At 38.8% G+C, this 24,457-nt stretch overlaps 1 protein-coding gene across 1 annotated transcript in view; it reads left to right on the top strand.

Moving 5' to 3' along the window:
* TPH2 (tryptophan hydroxylase 2) overlaps nucleotides 1–24,457 on the top strand; it is a 50,213-nt gene that overhangs the window by 4,006 nt on the left and 21,750 nt on the right. The window contains exons 3-8 of the mRNA XM_083858724.1: nucleotides 1,500–1,683; nucleotides 1,792–1,892; nucleotides 4,666–4,733; nucleotides 10,689–10,885; nucleotides 12,612–12,747; nucleotides 17,771–17,897. Coding sequence (XP_083714850.1) covers nucleotides 1,500–1,683; nucleotides 1,792–1,892; nucleotides 4,666–4,733; nucleotides 10,689–10,885; nucleotides 12,612–12,747; nucleotides 17,771–17,897 — 813 coding nt within the window. The remainder of the gene's footprint in view (nucleotides 1–1,499; nucleotides 1,684–1,791; nucleotides 1,893–4,665; nucleotides 4,734–10,688; nucleotides 10,886–12,611; nucleotides 12,748–17,770; nucleotides 17,898–24,457) is intronic.

The raw sequence follows: 24,457 nt of genomic DNA, 5'->3' as shown, positions 1-24,457 counted from the left end.
GTGTGTTTGACACAAAGAGGGGAAACCTAAGGGAGTGGACAGAAGTTGCAGTAGGAGTTGTGTTTTCAATGCAGCTGTTCTCCAAGGGTTAAGGGTCTAACTGCAGCTCTGGCTGAAATGCTGGTATGGGTTCATACCTGAAATTCTGGATTTAAACATCTGCTACCCCTTCTTGGGAATAGGCATAGAACTCACTCTGGTCTCTTAAAACGTGTCTGGAAGATGTGGCAGGGATATCCACCCCCATCCATGTAGTCACTTAATGATTTGAGTACTGCAGAGGGGAGTGCAGGGTTTTGTTCTCAGCTTAACCTAGGGAAGACAAAATTGAATTTGTTACATGATTGGATTGCTACACTGTACACACAGTTATGGAGCATGCCAGTGAAAGAACTATGTCTGCATATCCAGAGGTGTAAAAACACACACTGCTGGTTGGCTCTGCCAGAGGAGACCTCCATCTGAATTTTATGTAAAATACAGTGGGCAAGTGGAAATACAGACACAAATTTCTTCCCATTTGGAAGTCAACAAATGTTTTATTTGCCTCACTGAGTAAGTGCAAGAATAGTTGTGGAAAGTAGCAGATAGTTTCTGTCTAGCAAGAAAAAGGAAAAATCGGAGTCCATAGGAGGTCAGTCATGCTGGGAACAGCCATCTAATCCAACCTCCTGTTTTGAAGCAAGGCTGTCACTCTAGATCAGGGCAGCTGTAGCACATTATAGTTATCTGTCTTTGATACCCTTGGCACACCAATAGTTGTGGTGGGAGAAAGAGCCCATGGGAAAGTTTGATGCTAGAAGTATTTACACTGTGATGTTTGTTGCATGATTTGTGTTTGATGGGGACATTGCAATGGAGAATAAATTGAGTTAGATTTTAATTATATAGCTGTTAACACTTCATGTTACTGATAATTGCACAGTAGGTAGGCAAGGATTGATGCACATATATTCTCGTAAAAATATTTTCTTATTCATGTAGTAAGTAGTATGTTCAATAACATCTGTTTAAGAAGCACACTCAAATATATTATAATTATTATGCAAATTGCCAACTAAAATTGCATTAGAATTTAATATTTATAGCAAAGATAAATATAAAATTGCATTAAATAAAAAAAAATTGTGTTATACTGTCCTCTGTAAGAGATTGTTTTGGTAGATAAAATGCAATCATTACATGATTTTCTTCATTAAAAATAGAGAATAATTATTAAAAAATGGTAACTTTTTTTTATACTAATTATATAAATAGAATAATTTATAATTATATAAAATACAATCAAGAATAGTTATATATAAAAAAAAATTACTTTCCATGTAAGATTTTTTTTTTTGTCATCAAAATCCTATAAATAGAAAGAGGGAATGCTTTCAATAAAAAGGCCTTTTAGTAACTGGAAAAACTGTCCTGAGGAATATGTCACCAATGTTGCTTTTCTGGAATTGCTCTTCTAGGTCTGTCTGTGTTTCATCTGTTATTTCATTTTTCTGCAGGAAAAACACGTGAGTATGGTTCATATTGAATCGCGAAAATCAAAGAGAAGGAATTCAGAGGTGGAAATTTTTGTGGACTGCGACTGCAGTAAGAAAGAATTTAATGAACTAATCCAGTTGCTCAAGTTTCAAACTAATATAGTATCTCTCAATCCTCCGGAAAACATCTGGACTGATGAAGAAGGCAAGGCTGGTTTTGTATCACTTGGGTTGGACATTGGCAGATGTTTTGCACAGGTATCTCCATGATCTTACACTCCGGTACATTCAATTTGCATTCTGTCTCCTACAGATCTCGATTGTGTCCCTTGGTTTCCCAGGAAGATCTCTGAGTTAGACAAATGCTCTCAGAGAGTTTTGATGTATGGATCTGAGCTGGATGCTGATCACCCCGTAAGTGTAACACAAAATTGTCCAGTATATGATTTGTCAGGTTATTTGCCAGTCAAATAAAAAGCCTGTTGACTGCTGCTTGTTTTCAGAAGATGAGGACTGGTTTCTCTTTGGTAGCTTCAGTGAATTTATTTTCCTTTTCTGTAGAAAGATACAGAAAATTCAGGTCCTTCACAAAACTTATTAATTGTTTAGCAAGCAATCCCCTTTTGTACTGTTTGCATTAAAAAAAAAATAAAAATTGATTGATAGAAAAGTTTCAAACTTTAGAATTTAGGTCAATACAGCCTTCAGTTCAGCCAGAAGTAGCTCTTGGGTAAGTATTGCTATTGTCAATAGTATCAGAGAAGAAAGATTTATGAAGGAATTATTTGGCACTCAGGAGGTAATTACAACATAAAACAGGGAAACATGTTCCTGTTTTCGATGAATGCAGCAGATGGGAAGGTGTTTCTCATTGTTTCCTGACTTTGGTGGCAAGAGACAAGCCTGCATGCACAAGTTATATCTGTAGTAGTGTCAAATGGTCAGTGCAAAAGACAGAAGAAAGGGTTCTTTATTGTTTTATTTATTTTGGCTGGTAGCTATAAATGCGTAACCTCTGAGTCTTTACACGGCAGATGATTGCAAGCATTTTTTTTACAATATTTTCCCTTTCTATAAATCCAAGTTTCTACCTCTGAATGGCTTGACTGAAAGATACTGGTGGTAGATAGTTATATTAATTCTTAAAATAGGCTGGATTAAACTGGTATTGTCAGAAATTTGCACATGAAAGGAAGTAGGTAGTGAACAAAGATATCTGACCATAAGACTGTTTGTAATAGAATCAGATTAAACTCCAGCTGTAGATTTTGATTTTTGTTGCACATTTTGTGCTGTGTGGGAACTCAGGTACAGAATTCTCTCCCCTGTGCACACAAGCCAAATGGACACCATCACAAAGCTCCATGGTAGCCCCACTGTCTCTGGTGTCACCTGCCCTAATACCAGCCACAGTCATCATCATCATCATCACCTTGCTTGGTTCTCAGGCTCCTGTATCATGTGGAAGCCCTTCCCACAGCCAGGGAGCATGTTCCTGAATCCTGGTTTCTGCCATGTACTTTTTGATGACAAACTAGGATTTAATTCACATTTTCTCCAAAAGGAAAAGCCTGTTGATTATCTTCAACCATATGCCATGATTTGGTTCAAACAGTGGTTGTAGAGACAGCTCATTCCAGCTTTAAGTTTATGGCTGTGACAGGCCATTAGATGCTGTTTTATGTTCTGAGCTGGTACCTTCATTAAATACTTGAGCGCTCTGCTGAAAATTTGCCTTCAGTTTTACAGAAAACAAAAAAAGACATTTGCATTATATGAATATATATTTTACACTTGGGAAGACTCTTACAAAAACAATTTACACACCATTTGTTAGTCTATGCAGCGTGCTAGATGTTAGAAATGGGGTAAGAACCCTTAAATCTGTGACTGGCCTTTGAAAGGCTGTTCCAGGTATCTGCCCTGTTCTTTAGCAGTGGCATGTATGTGTCAGAGGACCAAAGAGAATTATCCTGTTACAGAACCTGTAAGGATAGCACCACTTCAGCAGCTTAGCCTTAACCCACTCCATAATGGCTAATGATTTCAGTCTCAGATTCATTACACTTGACAGGCTTATAAGTTCCCTGTACTGTCTTCCATCACTTTCCAGGTCTCCTAAATGGTCTTTAACATTTACCCCAAAAGGTATTAAGGAGACAAGGAGGCTCCCCCAGATTACAGCGGCTTTTTGCCAGTCAAGGAAGCTTTTCTGGTAGGAGTGGAAGTTTGAAGGCTTTCTGTAGTCCTGTGAAATCCTCCCATACTCTGCCCTAGCAGCACAGCTTTGGTTATGGAGCAGTAAAATGTCTTCTGTGTTTTATGGAAGCTCATACAGGTATTTCAAATTGAGGAATGCTATCATCTCATTTGTTTCAGTGTTTTGCATTTGTCTATGTGAGCAGTAAGGAAAAAAGACATTTTGATTTTCAGCTTTGACTGGGGGAAACTTAAATGCGCTTTCTGGGCTACTAACTGGGTAACTTAGATAACTCTTTACCCATTTTTATATTCAAGAGGTTGGCAGTTCTACTTTGAAAATAGTTTACTCTTCTTGTAGTCCAAACTTGAACTGTCTTTATATTTTATAGATATAGAAGAGATCTTGTTCTAGTTTTGAATAGCTCAAAGAGCTGTAACTGGCCAGTGTGTATGTGTTACACAACTCTTTTGCTGTTAATATGGAAAAGGTGTGAGCCTACTGTAGCCCATGAGGTAGAGCCCTTCCCTTGTAACTCAAACTGGTGCTGGAGGCTGATGATTCAGTTCCCAGTGTGTTGGTTAAGATGGCAACTGGTGAAATAAGAATCTTCAAAATGAGTTGCATATGATCTTTAGATGCTTGATTCTAGTAAAGAAAGATGTATTAAGAATAGGAAGATTATTGTGTTATGTAATTGTCTGTAGATCTCAGTTCTGACCAAGGAAAACATGAGTGAGATAAAACAACAGGAAAAAAGTGTCCCTTTTCAACTGGACTGTACCTTTGCACAAAACTCTCCTGAAAGAACTCCTGTGGAACTCTGGTGAAGAAAAAAAAAATCCTTTTCTCTTGCAGTCCAGAAAAGGCCTTAATCAAAATACAATGCAAATAAGTACTAAATAAACACTTTCATGTTTTATTTTAGAATTCTTACAGCTAATTTTATGTCCTTATTGTAAATTACTCTCTTCTTCCTTGTTTAAGGGATTTAAAGACAATGTCTATCGACAGAGAAGAAAGTACTTTGTGGATGTTGCCATGAGCTATAAATAGTAAGTACTGGCATAATTCTTCCCTGTGCTGCTGACTAGTTAGAATTCATGCTCTACTTAATTCTGTAGGATGAAGTCTAACAGTAGACAAAGTCATCCTTTAAACTTTGACTAGTTTAGTGTAAGCTATAAATTACAAACCTGATGCTTGGAATCCCGTTACATTTTTGATATAGCTACAGGCAAGTAAAGCATTTGAAAGGCAAGAACTCTTTCTTTTAGCATTTTATTCACAGCTGCTTAAACTTTGGAAAATATTTTACAGATATTTGCATGTGTCACTGACAAACTGCTGCACTGCTCAATCACACATAGTTGAAAGAGCTTACTAAACCACAAAATTACTATTTTCTTTTGAAAAGCAGTATAGCACGTACTATACTGAGCTGAGGCCAAGGGCATGAAGTTCAACAAACTGGGTGCCAGGTCCTGCATTTGGGTCTCAACAACCTGCAGTGCTGCAGGCTGGGAGAAACTCAGCTGGAAAGCTGCTCAGAGGAAAAGGATCTGGAGGTGCTGGTTGGCAGCATCTGAACATGCGCCAGCATGTGCCCAGATGGCCAAGAAGGCCAGTGGCATCCTGGCCTGTGTCAGCAATGATGTGCCCAGCAGGACCAGAGCAGTGATTCTCCCTGTGTACTCAGCACTGGTGAGGCCACACACCCTGTGTCCTGTGTCCAGTTTTGGACCCCTCAGTGTAAAAAGGACATTGAGGTGCTGGAGCACGTCCAGAGGATGGCAATAGAAATGGTGAAGGGTCTGGAGCACAAGTCTGATGAGGAGTGGCTAAGGGAGCTGGGGCTTTTTAGCCTGGAGAAAAGGAGGCTCAGGGAAGACTTTATCACTCTCTACAACTGCCTGCAAAGAGGTTGTGTGAGGTGAGGGTTGGCCTCTTCTCCCAAATAACAAGTAACGGGATAAAAGAATATAGGGCCAAGCTGCACAAGGGTTTTAACTGGATATTAGGAAACTTCCTTATTTAAAGGGTGGTTGGGTGTTGGAGTAGGCTGCCCAGGGAAGTGGTGGGATCACCACCCCTGGAAGTGTTCAAAAGATGTTTGGATGTGGTACTTTGGGACAAGGTTTAGTGGTGAACATAGAAGTGATGGGTTAACTGTTGGACTTAGTAATCTTAGAGGTCTTTTCCAACCTTAACAATTGTATGATTCTATGATTCTGCTGGATGCTGCAAAATGCCATTTATCGGTTTTGCCAGTACATCTCCAAATTTCTTAGAATTTAATCAGTGCATTTCTATGTAGTTAGATAAGCTGGTGGCTGCACACAAGTACACTGCAAGTGTTTTCTCATTTTGGTTTTTTTCCCCCATTTCAAGTCAGTATTTTCAATTTGCCACAGTCCCTGGAAGTTAGGAAACTTGCTGTTCTACCTACAAACACCTACTGTGTTGCAATTTTCTTGTCACAGAAGCACTCAACTAGTTCTAATCCTACTCTAGGTTTTATTTGCAACAGGTTTAAGCCCTCATTCTCTACGGAAAGAACATATTAATTTCATTTCTTTTCCATTTTCTTCTGTACACTTCTTCAGGTTTTTAATTTTTTTTCCTTTGAGATTTCTACCAATACGGTTTAAGAATATGAAATATGCAAATGTTCTTTTCCACTTACAGGAGACACATCCTGTCAGGAATCAAGTCAAAAGTGAATTTTTGAAGGTTTTTCAGCATAAGGCTGCAGAAGGCTGGGGGTACAAAAGGATTAACTCTGCTTTGTGACCATAAATAATTCTGAATATATTTTTCTTTTACTTTTGTCCCATGCCAGTCATTAAGCTATAAGCAATCTTAAACATGTGTAGGTGCTATTGTTATTTCCCCTTTCTGCCCACAGTGGTATTTGTTTAGCTGGGTGTTCATGGCATCTATCCAGCACACTGAGCTGCTGCCTGCTGGGGCAGGTATATATTAGTAGAGAAGCTCTCTAGGCTGCCCAGCTAAGCCCTAAGTTTAGCCAGCTCTCAAATGTAAATTGAGATAGCTTTTTTGTTAGAATGTTTGTTTAAAGCTGATTGATTTATTATCTTTCTTTGAGTCTAATGCTTGCAGTGAAGTTAGTGCTTCTTGCCTAGCATTTACTGCAGTGTGAAATGTCAAGTGGATACCTGTGGATGAGTGCGAGCTGTGTGTGCTCTTAGCCTCTTTCAGTAAGTGGGATATTTCTCCATTTATCCATGATGGTAGCAGTAGTGCCATGCATTTTACAGCTCAAACTTGCTGGCAAGATCTTCCTTCCTTCTCCCTCTCAGGTGCCTAAGTGCTGGAAAGGCGATGCAGCTGGCTTACTAAGCAGTAGTTGGTCTTTTGCTTCCAAGTGGGGCATTTTTTTTCACCCTGAAACCAGAAGAGAAACATCTTTTTGCAAAATAACATAAAGGAATGCTGCATATTTCCAGAAAATTAGGCAAATAAAGGAAAGGGAAACCTTTTCCTTCTTTAGATTTTGAAGGCTTAAGAACATTTTTGCAGGCACATTACAAAAATTACACAATCCAAACCAGAGGCTATTTGAGGACCAGATCTTGTACTTCAGCAAAACTGCTCAGATGTACTCCTTCATTCCAGTCATCTTTTCAAACCTTTAAAAGATTTCAAACTTGTCCTACTGTTACCAGCAAAAAGAAAAGAAGAGGCTCCAAATACTCTTAGCCAGGGACCAGAAAGACTGGGAGACCAGCGCTTAGGGCAGTTACCTAACCTGTGTCAGAAATCTCATTCATTCTTCAGGTCTCCTGCACTGGTTACCCTTACCCCCAGGGACATGCTCTGTCTACTGGTCTGTACAGTCTGCCTCTGGGTATCCATGGAAAGACAGCCCAGGGAGACAACCTCAATATCCTGGTGCAGCACAGCCCAAGCCATGCTGAGGAAAGGCATAACAGCTGGGCTGTTTCTGCTGCCAACACTGGAGCTCAGAGTTACTATAGGTGTCTTGACACTACATCACAGTCTCATCACACTCTCTTCTGTTGTGTAATGCCTATTTACTTATTTCTGCAATAACAACAGCTCTTTTACAAGGGCTGCTCTCCTTGGGGATGAGCATCTCTTAGTTCTTCCAGGCAAGTGACCTTCTTAATCACTTACTGAGGCTTGATGTGTTTCTACTTCTAATTTTCCATTGTAAAAAACCCCAACAACCCACATTTGTATCCTTAAAAAAATGCAGAGATTTGGCTGCAAAGAATTGGCTCCATAAAAAGTTGAATTGAAAATCCCACATCAGCATTTCCTTTATGAATTGGTACTGTTCTATAGTGGTAGATGTTTTGCTTTGCTTGAACATAAAATGGTGTCTGTAATGAAGAGAGAGAGAGGAAAAAAAACATTACTAAGTGAACTTGGAGGAGCAGGTATTTGCTAGAGCTGGCTTTTAAAGGAAAAAGCATGTTAATAGCACACAGCAGTGAAGATCAGCTGTATGAAATAAATGGACCAGAAAAGCCATAAAAACCCATATTCTTCCCTCCTTCACTTAGCTTCTATCCTAAAGATAGTGAAAATGTTTTAATCTTGTTAATTAGTCCTTTGAGACTGATTAGGGTTTGGAAAAGTGTTGTGAAAATTAAATCTGTAGGAAACATACGATGTTTAAGAGGGAATTAATAATATGAGTTGATAGCTCATGACCATGGCAAAATGGAAAGACCCTATTTTAATAAGGAGAAATAAAAATTCAGATTAGGTTAGCTTGTAGAGTCATCTTAACCACAAGGAAACTGGCTATGCAGATTGGCCATTTCCATGATTTATTGAGATGTTTGAGTACAAGGTGGGACTTGCATGTTGAAATAAGAAGTTTGCAGAGCTGAAGGAAAAAGGCATAGATTGTCACACAAGTCTGGCTGCCTTGAATCTCTCTATAAAGAAAGCAGTATCTTGATCAGCTGGAAATAAGATCAGCTCTCCTAGGCATAAAGCGTATTAAGGAATTAATGTTCAGTGAACCTTACTTCAGTAGTAATGAATTAATTGAAACAATAACTAAGTTATAAACCTTTTAGTGAGCAGTGAACAAGCTTCAGATCCTTGATTGTGTTTATGCCTTTCTAGTGACAGGCTAAATAGAAATATGAGCTTTTCTATTGGTAAAACATATTTTCCTCCTTGATGTGCCAGTGCTGACCCATACTGGTGGTATCCATAGTAGAGGTCAGGCCTAGGCAGGAGGCATGAGGCTGGATATTCTGGCAAATGCAAGTGCATGGAGTAGCAACCTGTTTGTTGTGTATAGTACAATTCAGAATAGCTGTGCTATGCTTTCCATGAGCTGGCAGGCAGCTTAAAGCTGATAAAATGTTATGGGGAGGACAGATACTAGACCTGAAGGACCCACTGCAGGATGGGCAACGGACCCAGTGCAGCTTCTGTGGATGAGAAATACTTCACTGAATGCGTTGCAATTCTTGTCATGTCTGCAAAAGAAGCTGACAGGGAACTAGGGCATGTATTGGATATTCAGCAGTCCCTACCAAGTACGAGCACCTCATACAAAGTTGCCTTTGAGTGACAGATAACTGCCATGGATCAAAATCCTTTGATATCATGAAAAGCGGGGGGATTAAATGGTAAGTTTTCAATAAAGATGAGGGGACAACCACAATGAATGTAGGGCAGATGATCCTCTCTTGTGCATGTAGGGACTGCATAGCAGCAATCAAATGTGACATGAGGGTTTATTCCTTGTTACGTCGTACAGTGGAGACAGGATTATGGATTGAGCAAAAGCCCAGCACTGCGGTTCTCCTGCTGCAGTGGAGTTGCCTGTGCCTGATATGCCTGTTCAGCTGCTGTCTGTGGTATTGGGGAAGCTGCAGCACTGGGCTGGCTGTGCCCACATTGCCAGCCCTGTGGCAGGAGAGATAAGGACTAATGGAGTGGAGAAGGATGCTGTGAATCCCTTTGCCAATCTGTACATCATTACAGTATGGCGGAAGAAGATGCCTGAGGAGAAGGCAGATTGCAGAGATTGCATATTTTAGATTGTGAATATTAAACCCAGAGGAACATTATAGCATTTCTAGGGGGAATTAATGACATTAGATGATGGCCCATGACCATGTCATGGGAAATTTCTTACAGCCAAATACAAGGCAGTGCAAGTTGGAAGGAGCTCTTTGCAATGTTCACACTGTCAGTCAGTTTTGAATTAACTGTAACTCCTCAAGGCAAATCTTGGATGTTAGAAACAGATTTGCAAGTATCCTGGAAGGTTCCTGCTTTCCGGTGTCTGTACATCTGTGCAAGTGGGAGGGAGCAGAGGAACAGGACAGAATTAAAACAAAAGCAGAGATGTCTTTAAAGACTTAGTTTCCTCTAGGCTGGGCTGCTGGCTCTGAGATGACCTTCCTCATAATATAGTCCTGCATGAATTTAGGGTTCTAAAAATACCTGCACATGTAAGCAACTGTCTAAGCAATAAGTGCATGTTTTTTAAATTAGATCCATACATTTTAAGCATCTATCTAATTGCCTAATCTTCACCCAGCATTTGATGCTGTGTGAATATTATTTATCTTAAAGAATGGATAGAGAATGCAGTCTACTGAAGGTCTTACTCAATCTGCATGTTAGACTGAATCAGGATCTTCTCCATTTGCAAAGGTACCAGTGTCAGTAAGTGGAGAAATGTTAGTCTGGTATAGGAACATGGTACATAAGAAATCCATCTTTCTACTATGATACGTACAGAGATTAAGAAGTAATGAGATTGCTTAGAAAGAAACACAGTTCTTAAGGAAATGATAGTACATCATAGCATCAAGAAATAATTCTAAGGAAGAAGCATCAAGCTGTCAATTAAGAATAGTTCAATTAGTTTTAATAGTCTCACTTGCCTTTATTTAAATAATACTTTTTGTGGAAATGTTGCTATCTACATTCTGTCTACAGTCTGGTTGTATTCAGATGCATTTTGTATTTTTTTTTTCCAATAGTGGTCAACCCATTCCCAGAGTGGAGTACACAGCTGAAGAAGTTAAAACTTGGGGGGTGGTATTTAGGGAACTCAGTAAACTCTATCCCACCCATGCTTGTCGTGAATATTTAAAAAACTTTCCTCTGCTGAGCAAGTACTGTGGATACAGAGAAGATAATGTGCCTCAGTTGGAAGATGTTTCTGTTTTTCTTAAAGGTAAGATTCATATTTGGTTTATCAATAGATATGGTTTAATGAAAACACTCTTTTTTCTTAGTATGGAGTACAAAGCACCTTGAATTAAAAGACTTGCAGAGCATTGTCAGTGGCCTTTAGTTCAGCCTGAAATATCATTCTGGTTTTGGTGTTCTGTGTGGCAGAGAGTTTTTCTGAGTCAAGACAGTTTTATGTGAGTATTTGCAAGTATGAAATGGAGAAAATGAATCAGCTGAACATATAAAGCTCTCTGTAGATCTTGTACAGAGAGAAAATCCTTCAGTATGGTCAAAAGGAAGAGCTGAGTTAGCGCTGCTCTCTCATTGCCACAGATGGGGACTTTTGGTTACCTAACTGGGCATCCTCCAAATATCCAGGCAGGAAGAAGAGGGAGTCAAATGCCAAGATAACTGAATCAAAAGAGGAGAGCAGGTTTGGCACACTCTTGTGTAGCCTGATAAATATGAGGCTTTCCTGAGTGCTCAAGACCTCATGAAACTAGTCCTGATATTTGTATGTTGAAAAAGATGTGTTGGACACCATAGGTGATGTGGTGCTTCTCTTTCATTTTATTTTTTAAAGGATCAGTGTATTACACATTTAAGTTTGAGAATAAATTCATATTTTTTGTTTGTAATGTAAATGTATCCCATGTGGACAACATGGCAGACATGGAGCTGTTGTTTTTAGCTCTAGAAGCAAAGCCACCAGAGATAATTTAAGAGTTTAATTTCTCCTCAAAGGTCCCTTCAGATACATATATTTGTTTCTTAAACTTCTTACTTGGGAACTAAAACGTTATAAAGATGAGTGTTTGAAAAACCCGTCTTATGTGCTGGTAAGAGAATAATTAGCAAAGCATATTTTCTAAACATATATATGGACAAGCTGAAGGAAAAACAGAATTTGTAATGACAAAAACTACTTTCCTCCACCCGTGCTTCATCCATAATTCTTGTTTGTGGAAACCTGTATTTGCTAGTAGCTGAATCATCATTCTTTGAATTTGATTGTGTCCTTCTGGGTGTCTCGTGTTGTGTTACAGTCTCTAAGGAATAATGCCAAATTGTACAGATTTTTTCTCCCTAGCTAGAAATTCAAAATCTCACTTTTCTTTCAGAAATATGCTTTCAGACTACATAGAGCAGGTAGTAGTGCCTGTTAGAGAAAAACTTGAAACACCGTACTGTAAAAACTTTGAAAGTATAAAGAATTAATTTTTGAGAGAAACATACTTTTTGAAGTCAGTGAGTCTGAAGCAGTTTCATTCTGGGACTAATGTGAAAAAGGAACACTGTTAAATATTTTAATGAGGACATCAGCTATAAAAATTAGTATTTTATTGACACAAACAATATTTTATCTGTAAAAATAAGGACAGATTTGTTTTAATCCTATTCTGTTAGTTTTTTAAAGTAGTTTGTATTTTCCAATATGGAAACTTTTCTCCCATTTGGTACCAGACATAAAAATTTTAAGAGCATCACTTACAGGACCTTAGCATTTTTTTTGACAAAGATATTAAGACCAACTTTGAAACACCTCAAGCTGTTTTCATCATAGCAATGCAAAATCCTTCTTGTACATAATAATTGAAAATTATGTGTGATGATTATCAAGATTCTTTGTGTCATGCTTCTGGTAGAATAATTAACAACAGATCTGTCACCAGAAAGTGATACAGTCATATATGTAATGTGATGTTTTATTATCTCCTTCACTTCAGAAAGGTCTGGCTTCACAGTGAGACCAGTTGCTGGGTACCTGTCTCCCCGTGACTTTTTAGCTGGCTTGGCATACAGAGTCTTCCACTGCACTCAGTACATACGGCACGGCTCAGATCCCCTCTACACACCTGAACCGTAAGTTGTTGCCTTTGCTTTAGCACTGAAAAAAATATGCTCACCAGTTTCTTAAAGGAAGCAAGTGAATTTGCCCTGATTGAAAAGAGGAACCTCTCTACAAAATACAAAATTCTTCTTACACGGTTGATGACAAAATCCTTCACACTGGTGAGACAGAATTTAATTCAAAGACTTTTTTGTTGACTTTTTACAAGGGTCTTAAATAACTCAGTTATTTACATAGAGGGTCAGAAATACTATTTAAATTATATTTCAGTGGAAAATGAGTTTTCACCTAAATTTTTTGAAAAAGTGTCTACAATTTTATTTTCTGATTGACAACTAGAAAGAAGTGGTGGAAAAAAAACCAAACCCTGAATATCTTGAAAAAAAACCTGCTTTCAGAATTTTAATTTGGTCTTCTGTGTTCCCGTTTTTATTTTTGGACCAGGTTCCGTAGCTAAACTTCATTTTGCTTCTATAACACAACACAAGCAAGACATGGGGCACTGTTCTCTTACCAAGAGAGAATGTTAAATATGAAGCCTGTTAACAGGGAAATCATGACAGAAATAAGAAACACTTTAATTATGACTTTTATGGAACTGCATTGCAGCTTTTCCAAAAAAGAATATTGTGAGTTAGTATGAAATATTTTGACATATGGTCTTTTGATGAAAAGAGGGGAAAAGGAAGATCAAAGAGATTGTAGTTCTTGTCCTGTGTTATATGTGTTGTATCCTGTGCAGTAACAGCAGATCAGTACATATCATTTAGATAATATGGAGATAGTTTTACCAAAGGTATCTGCTGATCTTGTAACCACAGGAATAACATTTTTGCAGCGAATCAGTCATCAGGCAGTTAGCATGAAATTGTAGCTGTGGTTTAATCAGCTTGGACTACTTGAGTGTGTTTGATTTTTTTTCCAAATCTACACAAAGGATTCATACATCTATATTCAGCTCCAGTTCTGTAAACATTTGGATTCATCCCTAAGTTTGATTTCCTGAACTGACTGCCAAAACCATGGAGTAATATTTTTGAATATAAAAGGTTTAATGGCACAACATACTGAGCTGTATCTAAAAATATAGTGGCTTTATTCTGGCAGGAATCACCAGGTGGTGCTGTTAGACACTTATCTGCCTTTTTCCTCAGCCTCTGAACTGGGGGAAGTACTTGCTGAAATACTCTGAGGCTAGCTTTGTGTGCGTGTTTCTTTTGGAAAGCAGGTGGTGACCCCTGAAGGAATTCAATCACTTCTATAACCTCTAATTGGGTCTTAAATCTCTTAAATTTGTAGGCAAATTATAGAATGGAAATTCTTGAAATAAGGGCTTGGATGGAAGGAAGGACTGAACCACTTCTGGTCTATTTAAAAATATCTGTAGATATTTCAAAAAAATAAATGATACAAGGGAAGTACCAGGCTTTGCATCAATGATTCCCCTCCTGTGGGAAGCCAGTGTTTCAGGCTGCAGCATATACCAGTGTTCAGCAAAAGAATGATGACATTTATTAACTTAGTACAAACTAGAAGAACTAGAATTAGAACTAGAATTTTCATCTACTGATAAGAGATTTAGGTACATAACTCCAACAGAATAAAAACAATAACATCTTCCAGGAAGCAATTAAGTGTGTCTGTGCATTTCCTGATGTTCTTTGGTTCATAGTTTTTTGTATTTGAGAGCCTTGCAATTTTCAGGGTGCTGCTTACATTCAGATTTATGCAGTGGATCACAGCTGATCCTTAGTAGTAATGACAGCTGCTTTTTTGGTAACCTTTCTGTTCTTACTGGAAGGTAGCTGAGTAATAATAACAGTTGAGTTAGAATGAGGGTTTTTATTCCTTATTTGGGCTGAACTTAAAAATAGAGCTTGTGGTCTTCACACCTCTAAATATGACTGACAGAGGATTTCAATTGTCATTTTCTAATGATGTTATACCATCTTCTTGCAGACCTACTGGTTCACATTAGTTAAGTAATGCATAATGACTATCAGGAACTCCTACTGGTTCACATTAGTTAAGTAATGCATAATGACTATCAGGAACTCCATTGGAAAAATTTAAAACTCCCTTTTAAAAATGTGTTTAGGTTTTTTTTCCATAACATAGAGCACACAGTAAGTGTTACCATAAGCGTGGAGTGAAAGCCTGGTGCTTTTTCAAATCAGTGGCAAAACTAAATTGACTTGAGTAGGGACAGCTCTTCATCTTCTGCAGTAGCTGCAATGCCCTGAGATTTCCTGGTTGATATATGGGGCCATAATGAGGTTTGCTGCAGGTCCCCGGCTGGTGAATGTTGCATTTCAATGATATAAACCTGGTAAAAAGGCTCCCTTGACTTCAGTGGGCTTTCCGTCAGATTAAACACCCAGGCTACAGGGCTAGATACAAATTAGAGAGTTCATTTGGTTTGATCTGTATCACTACCGTATGCATTTTAAAAGATATTTCTTCCTGATTTTAATTATGTTTCCACTACATTCACAGAGCTATGTAGATTTCTTCTGCTTTACTAACTAATTTACTCCAAGAAAAATCTTTTGCTGTGAAAAGTGCATTACAAAAATCTTATTTTCTCTGAGCAATGTGTGTGAATAAATTAAAGGAACTTAATTATTTTCAGAATAAGACAAAACAAAAGAATCAAGCCTTGGTAGTTAAGCGAAGAATTATATTGTTTAGACTATCTATAAAGGGCCAGACTGGCAGGGAAGTCTAAAAGACTCCAATGACAATCTCAAATGCTGGTTCATGTTTCTGCCTGAAAGATTTTGTGGGTTTGGGGATTTTTTTTGTTCATATGCTTTTTTGCTTTAAGCTCCCCTCTTTGTAACTGCACATTGAAAATGCTGCTTTGCATAGCTTTAATGGAAGAATCTACAAGCTAAAGGCATGAGAGAAGTATCTTCTGCCTCCTCATTCTTTTCCCTTTGCCAAGAGAGACAAGTTAATGGGATTAGGCTTTGTCTGTTCTAATTTTGTCTGCAGGGGTGGACGTAACAAAGACCGTGTATCCCTGTGCAGAACTGGGAATAAATCATCTTTGCTTATTTGTTTCTGGGGGTTGTGGGTTCGGCACAGGAAAACAGAGATGTAGGCACTTGTTCAGGTGTCAGTAGTAGTGGTGCTGATGTAGAAGCCTGTCTACAGATCAGGGTACTTACCTGGAGCCAAGAACTTGGAGCCAGTTTCACTGTTTTCTTCTGCTTGAACTACTGATACAAGGCTAAATATGTCTGGACTGATGGAGTGTAGCACAGATGCTCAGCAGTTAGTGTTGCTTTGCCTGGTGGAGGTTAAGATTTGGTGTGCTGGGCTTCCAGAGAGTGGGCTTTGTGGCCCATTTTTATGTTGGAACCTGAGGGTTGGAGAAATCAGGTTCTTCCAGTGAATCACTTGTTACTGGAAGTGGTGTGTCTGTCAGACTGCAAACTGTATTTCCCAGCTGTCCTTTGCATTGTTAATGAGCTAAATCTTGCAGGAGATAATAGAAGAAATTGTTGTGATTGGAACTGAATTAATTAAAGCAGGGCCTTTAGCTTTGATAATTATCCAGTCAAATGATGCAAACCACCTGCTGAGCAAAGAAATGGAGGCATGCAGAGCTAGCCAAATTTTCCAGTCTGAGTTCCAAGGAGAAAGGGACTCCCATCTAGACTATGAGTCTCGTTGAATGAATTGCTCACATGTGAAGTTGTCTCAAACTTGTCACATGCAACTTCAGAGAGGTGCTTTTCTAACCAAAAAGTGTGACTGTAACATGAGCAAAAGTTGCTCTGGATCTGTCAGTGAGACCATTGGAGCTGAGAAGGAAGACTTATACACGTCCCTCTAGTATAGGAACTGTATTTGATACACTTTCGGTGATGCAAACTAGGAATACCAAAAACTTTAATGTTCATTTGTATACTCAGAAACTTCTATTTGTTACTACCTACCTACACACTATTGGTTCAGACTTCTTGGTGAGGATACTGAGTAAGAAGACTTTAAATTATATAGAGGGTTGCTTTTCTGTTCATGATTTATCTGAAATGTCATGTTCTGTGACTTTTCAAACAAGAATAGTTTGTAAAAGACAAATTGGATGATTTTGGGTAGAAGGCAGAAAACTCGATGTTTTCTCCCTACCTTTAAAACATTTGTTTACAGCTTTGGATAAAAAAAAAAAAAGAAAAAGAGAAATGTCTTTGAAGAGACAAAAGCAAAGGAAATGTCAGATTGGATTTTTAAAGTGAACTTTACTACCAAGTCCATTATTTCCTGTGAACAAATGCAGCAAAACTTTCAGAATTGTTTGAAAGCTTTTGTAGATGATGCATGTGCACTTCCGTTAGCAGTTTTTTGTACACTTATGTCTACACTTTGTCATGACTAACAATGCACTTACAGATGTGAACAGCTGTTCTTTTTGAAATGATTTGGATTCTCTGCTTTTCTGAAATCTGCTTGCTGAAAAGTAGACTGCGTAAGAAGAGTACCCAGTAATTGCAGTAGGATCTTGTGACTAAATGAGAAATCAGGCACACAGAAACCTCTGTAAATATTGCCCCATATTTCTGGGGGCAAGTGGCAAAAATGTTTGATGTGGAATGCTACCCAGGTACAGAAAGAGGAATGGACAAGAGGAAGAGGGAATGTCTTGGATTTTGATTTATGTTGAGAGAAAAGCTGAACTGTACTTGTGGGACATCCGGCTTTCCCCTGGGCAGTTCAGTCTTCATGTCACCAAGTCTGAAAGATTGTAGTGATCAGGCTCTTCCATTCAATCTGGAGATGAGCAAATCACATAACAGCTGGGGTTAAATGACATATAACCTATTTAACAGAAGCACATGTGTGTGTTTCTACCTACATGTAAAAACCATATGCACAGGGAAGAACTACACTGTAAAAACCATGTTTCTTTGTAAGACTTCTAAGGTAGGGGTCAGACCCGTGTAAAATTGCTTATGTTAAATTAATTATGGAATTATGACGGTATTAATTTCTGTAATGACTCTCTTTTCATTTCCATTCCCTTAGGGATACATGCCATGAACTCTTGGGACATGTGCCTCTACTTGCTGATCCCAAATTTGCACAGTTTTCACAAGAGATAGGACTTGCTTCACTGGGAGCATCTGATGAAGATGTTCAGAAATTAGCCACTGTGAGTCAAAATCTTTTTGTGGCATGCTCTCATCTCTCCTCCTTTTTAGCTGATGAACTGATATGCATTGTCTTATTAGAGCTGGCTACATTTTCAGATTCCAGGTGACTATGATGTGACAACCACACAACTTTATGTGTTTTTCCATTGTTTTTAAGAAGACCAAAGCTGGTAATCAGTTTCGATTTTATTTTCAATAATCACAATTTTTCAGGGCTAACTGAGATGAATTTTATCTGCTTTAAGGTGCTGGAAATGAGTAAGAAATGTAAATTTGTGGGGGAAAAAAAAACAAACCAAAAAGATTTTGATGTGTGCTGTGATCTCTATACTGTTAGCTCCTCCACAGGTGGCCACTTTGGCTCTTAGCACTGATATTTCTGTACTCACTGTTCAGTTTTGCAGCTCTTAATTGTATTCCAGTGTGTGATGGATTTTAAGATGACATTGCATCCTTGTCTGTTGCTCCCTTTGGAGAATATGTAATTACTAAGGCAAGGCTGTGCAGCAGTAGATCTAGATCAAGACCAAGTGCCTCAGCCAACAGCCGGGAGATGGATTCTCTGTTGCATCAAGTGAGGCACAAGTCAGCAGACAGTGTGACCTGTCTGTGTGTTAAAGCTGCTAGATGCTGCTGAGACTGGAGCCTTCATGGCCTTTGTGTGAGGGACCCTGTCAAGCTGTCATGAGCCTCTGCTCCTGAGCACCTGTCAGCTCTGCTCTGTTGCATATTCCATAACTGGGGTGCAACACTTTGCATCATTACATAACTTAGTGATCACTGGTCTTTACCACTTGCTTCGTTCCGTTGTTTTGACTTACTGTCTATTTCATTTGGTGGATCTTGTTAAAATTAAAGCAGCAAGTAATGAAAGGAACTATATTGGATTAAAAAACTCTGTATTTATAAAGCTCTACATTTAAACATTTTATCTTCTGAAAAATTCTGTGAGATCGAGTGAGGGAATTGGTTACTCTAAAACATTTGCAGCGTACTGCTGTTCTTCTACACAAAAAGTGCTGTGGGGATTTAAAGGCTTGGAAATAAATGTTGGATGTGGAGTCAAATTAGCTTCAATTAAGCTGCAGAAGTTTTGATGGACTGGCTTAGCAGAGGCTTAGAGTCCTGTCTGCCAAAACAGCTGTTTTTACCCCTTTCTTTGATTTGAATCTTCTGGCTCCTTCCAGAAGAAGCCATTAAATTTAATTGGTCTTCACTCCTTAGTTAGACAGGCTCGATGCCTTGCTCGAGGCCAACTCCTCTCACACAGTTCCGAGTGGGTTCTCTGTTTTTCTAATGGATGTCTGTGGAGAAGAAAGCATTGTTTGTATGCAGGAATCATGAAAGTTGAGTGGGTATTTCCACATTTGCTTGGGAGGGACTTAGTAGGAAACAGACCTACCTTGCCATAACATACAGTCTCAGGAGAAACTACCTAACTGGCTGTCCCTTACAGTAACCTGTAAGTACTTTGAGGAAAATGGTATGTCCAAATATTTCACCCCAAAATAACCTTGGATGACATGGGCCTGTTGCAGAGGACGAAGTTGGTACTGGGCTGCTTGGGTAGAGATATTAATATAAAGTGACCTCTGTATATTATATAAATGCTTGTACTCATCCCCCTCACAGAAGTTCCCGGTTATGACTGACTGTGTCATCTGAACAATGAGCTGCTCCTGAGTCATAAAGCAAAAAATAAAAGAAGACAGCTGAATCACATTCCCTTATCACACTGAGATTCTGATATCTGAGTCAAAGTTGATTTCTCCTCCCATGCTGGAAATAGCTCTCTCAGGTGGAAGAGACATTTAGAAAGAGTCAGCCGGTGTTATTTTTTGTTGGAGCACAATAAGGGGCTGTGCTCCCCTGGGGTAGATGCTTGACAAACACAGAGATGTTACTTGTTCTAAAATGTGCAATGTAAACAGCCAACTTGAGAACAAGTAGGAAGAATACCTCTCAGTGGTGAGGGTGAGGAGGCCAAGAAATTCATTCAGCTGGGCACCAAATGTCACCTCAGGTGCCATTGACTAACATTTGCAGCGTTCAGTCCCATTTCCATCCTAGATAAAAAACAGACGCAGCAAGCTGAGAAATGCCAGCCAAGAGTCTTAACACAGAAAAGCATTGCAGGTTCCAGTGAGGCGACTTCAAAGTAAATAGAGAAATGAATGGAGAGAGAGTATGCATATTAATGAGCTTGAATCAATATGCCCAAAGCAAGCCTGCCATTAGCCTGACCTGTTGCAAAAGATAGTGACATTAAGTGCTGAGCCATTACAGGGAGGACAATGGCATTAGGAAGAGAGGAAAACACCTCTTAGGAATGAATTCAGACCAGAAAGAGAAGACTTATTACAGCTGATTTCATAATCTTTTGCTGCATTCTGCTCTCGAAAAGACACTGTATATCAGCTTTGATAGATCTGCGCTTTGTGCCCTGCCCTGCGCTGCAAAGGAAATGTCTGATGTTTTTGTCCCTGCAGGGCTGACACATTGGATGTAGAGCAAGCTGGAGCCCAATGCCTGGGCAGAGTAGAAGTGTTTTGTAAATTGCAATTAGTCATGTCTGTGCAGCCCCATCAAGGGCAGGAATTAAATGGGAGAGCATTGCAGGGGCCCTGGTGCTGGCCAGCTGGAGGGAGAAGAATGGCTGCAGGGGAAGAGAGCTGAAAAGACAGTATGCAAGTTCCCTTCATCCTCCTGGGGTCTTGTAGTCAGATGGGGGAAAGAAGAAAGGAATTGCTTCTGCTTTGTCATGAGAGTGGAATACTGAAAGAGCCAAAAGACTGTCTTTGCAGTGGTTTGTTGAAAGATTCCATTTTCATTTACAATCTTTTATGAGAGTAAGAAAGAGGAAAGAGCAAAGACACAAAAAAAAAGGTGACAGAGATTATGTTACTGAAACAGAGCAAAATATTTACATCGTCCTCTTATTTTTGTGAAGTGTGGTATGATGCAGTTACTGGTTGAGGAAATATACGATTGACCATGCATGTCTGGGTTCTAATTATTATCATCATCATTACTCATGTCTTGTCCTGTTCTGATTGATTTTCTAAAACTGCTTTTGAGCTGATTTTTCAGCATGTCTGGTCTTCCTATTTTCACATAGTACAGAAATAAAAAAGGCTGTCTTTTCTGCTTAACTATCAAACCATAAACCGTAGAGAGGACTTGACATGAGGTGTTTCAACTAATTTATATAGTATATAATTTACAACATTTAACAGCATATAACATAAGGTTTTGTCACAAAAATTGTACCAAAAAATACATCTTGATTTACGTTTCAGTATTAACTTGTAATTTGTGGACTTGGGAGCTGTCTCTGTAAGCTGCAAGTTGCTAAGCAGGAACCTGCTTATTTTGCTAATGGCAGAAATGACTCCTGACTCCTGTTTCAGCACAGCTCAGGTTGCCCCTTCAAGATGCAGTATGTATAGGATGTGTTTGTGTAGGTGAAATTCAGTGGGTAGCAGTTCAGAAAAGGCATCAGCAGAGTGTGTTTTTCATGCAGTTCATAATCAGATCGTTCCTTCTAAGAATTTGGTCATTAGGGCCTAATTAGTTTCACTAAGTTTTTTCCCAGTCGTTACTCCCTGCAAGTTATATTTAAACATTAAGTTCTTTAGAGCTGTAAAACTTTCTCCTTTTCATCTTTCTTGATAATATTTGTTCTTGAATTTTAACAGCATGATAGAGTACAAATCAAGAAATTTCTTTAGTTCTGGCTGTCCTTTAAGTAGAAAACCACAAAAATTGCTTCTGAATTTGAAGGAATTGTGTGTGATGAGATCTCAAAAATGTATTTCTGACTTCTTATGAATCTAAAAGTTTTTCTATGCCTGGATGGTGATTGAGGCCAATGGTTCATTTCTGAAGCTAGCTTCAATTTATCTGGGTATGTATCACAAACAAAATATTTCAGAATTATATACTGAGTTAAAAACAACATTCAGAACCATCTTTCTCTGGGTTGTGGTAATTCTTGTGACTTTACTTGCCTGTCTTACCTTAGAATCTGTATATTCCTCTCTTGTTGACATCATTCTAGTCCTTTCCCATGCTGAAAATCTGGCACATAATTCAGGACAGTTCTACAATATGTTTGCTGAGGAGGTAACCAGAGTGGAAGAAATGGGAGGATTTTGGATAAGGACTGAGTAGCATTTGGTAACTATGGGAAGACTCAGCGTTTGTGGTCTCACTAGATAGAATAGCCTCTCATCTTCACAAATAACAGATTAGATTTCCCATAGGGGTTATTTAGTACTGCTAGGCTGTAAGTACAGTTTGTGAACTGGCTTACTGTCTTCCTCCATGGATGAGCAAATGGAGCTGAGAAGGAAATCTGAGATTTTGAAATCTGAGATTTTTGATGAGATTTAGATGTACATTCCCACTGTACATCTAAAAAATCAAGACCACCTGTGTGTTTCTCATTTATAGTTGTGAAATGATTGATAGGGAACTAGCCATCATTGTAAGTCTGTGACCATTTCCCCTGCTGAAGCTATTCTGACATATAACAATAATTATGTATTGGCCAACTGAAACCTAGTATTACAGACCAAGAGCAATGGCAGTCACAGAGGATGTTGAAATTTGACATTCAAATCTCTGCTTAGTCTTTTTTCTGCATGCCATGTATGTGTCACAGATGCCAAGAGTGAGCACAGTGAGTACCTTAAATCCAGTGGTGACATAATGGAGTTTCTTGCAAAAGTGTTACTTCTGGGTACACCCATAGTTAGTGAATAAAAGAGCAGCAGCATGAAGAGCTGAGAGTGAATATGACTTAAAACTGCTTGAGTAAATTTTGATGGGCTTACAGGAGACATATGAAATTACTCTGATTTGGGCTGTATGTCACTTGAGGGAGAGAAATCAATTCCCAGGGTAAAAGCTAGGATGATAAAGCTGAAATCAGGTATGATGGAACCCTACAGACAGACATTGTCCTGCTGTACTATGATCTGTATTGAAGAGTTCCATTACTGGAATTGGGAGCTACTGCTCAGTATTTTCTGTAGGAATTGTTGCCACAAGTCTGCTAAGGCCTTTTTTCTGGGTATGGAGTCTGTTCCCAGGTTTGGATCTATAAGAATTGCCGTGCTGGTCAGGGCTATGGCTGGTGACTTGTGCCCATCCTAAATTGCTGCTTAAGGGGGATGAAAGAACAGGATGACCATATCTCATTATTTTCAAATGTTTTCCAAACTTCTCACCAATCAGAAATTGGGGAACTCTTGTTCCCACAAATGTAGCTTCTATATATATCTAATTATCCTATGGATGGATTTCTGTCTGGGGACAGCCATTTATGTTCAAAGACACATAAATTTTTAGTACCTGCAGTAACTTTGTCAATGACATCTATGGCTCAACTATTCACTGTCTGGTGAACTGTCTCATTTTGTTGCTTTTAAGCTGATTCCTACTAGGTATTTTGTATGTGAAGAGATAATGATGAAGTCATCCCTGGAGGCTTTCTATATGCCATCATGACTACAGAACACATTTTCTTGCTTAGTTGTCTCTTTTTCTTTTCCTGAGTAGGAAACCAATCATATGTTTAGTCACTCCTCATGCTATTGAGGATGCTATTCCTCCCCTGAATCCTTTCTGCCTTTCCAGCTAGAACTGGAAAAGAGAGAGGATATATAGTCACCAAGCTGTGGAACAGTAAATCAGCAGCTTGAACGGTAACCTGAGTTTTGATTCAGAGTAACACTGTGGAGTCAAGTCAGTTTTAGATGTGCTTGCTGTAGAAGTGGGACCCTTTGTATGATAGGAAGACCGGACCTGGTGTTGTAGAGCTGACACAAGTTGTTGCTTAAGGGTGAGAGAAATAGGCTGGATGAAGAGGGAAAGTAGGATCCATCTTGCATCACCATATAAGGATGTGAGTCCCTCCAGTCTGTGATCAGAAACGCATAGGGTCAACAAAAGATGTTTTAATCTCAAAAAGAAACATCTTGTGCCTTATACTGGGTCTCTCAAAGCTAAGAAGGTGAAAGAGGGCTCACCTGTTGCTACAAGGGTGCCCAGCTGGTCAAGTCAGTTACCTGCTTCTTGAAAGGATATCATATTACCCTAACAGACAAAGCCTTGTGCTCACAAGTAGCTAGAAACAGTGTTGTTCTATAAAGTACTTATAAATATGTATCCCTGTGCCCAGCCCTGTAATGAGGAAGCTAGATGAAAGAGAGAGCTAATTTGACTTAATTGGGAGCAGGGAAGAAATTAGAAACTTTACTGTAGAAATAATATAGTTCAGTTTAGACAGGATGTGATTTATGAAGATCAAGCCCTAAGGAGTTAGAAACACTAAAGAAAAAGGCTCTATTAAAATAACAAATTGCAGCCAGAGACTGAGTTTGCTTCTATTTCTTGTAGCATTTTGTTTCCAAAAGTGGTTAGATCATAATCTGTGAGGTTAGTGAACTGCAAATGCAAATTTTTGTGCACACAAGTAATACATTTTGACATAGAGGTTAACAAGAGAATGGTGCAAATTTCACACAGCACTAGCTTGCTAATTACATTTGTT

This window comes from Zosterops lateralis (assembly GCF_965231275.1).
Source record: "Zosterops lateralis genome assembly, chromosome: 4".
Taxonomy (NCBI): Eukaryota; Metazoa; Chordata; class Aves; order Passeriformes; family Zosteropidae; genus Zosterops; species Zosterops lateralis.
This window is presented reverse-complemented; position numbering and strand designations above follow the sequence as displayed.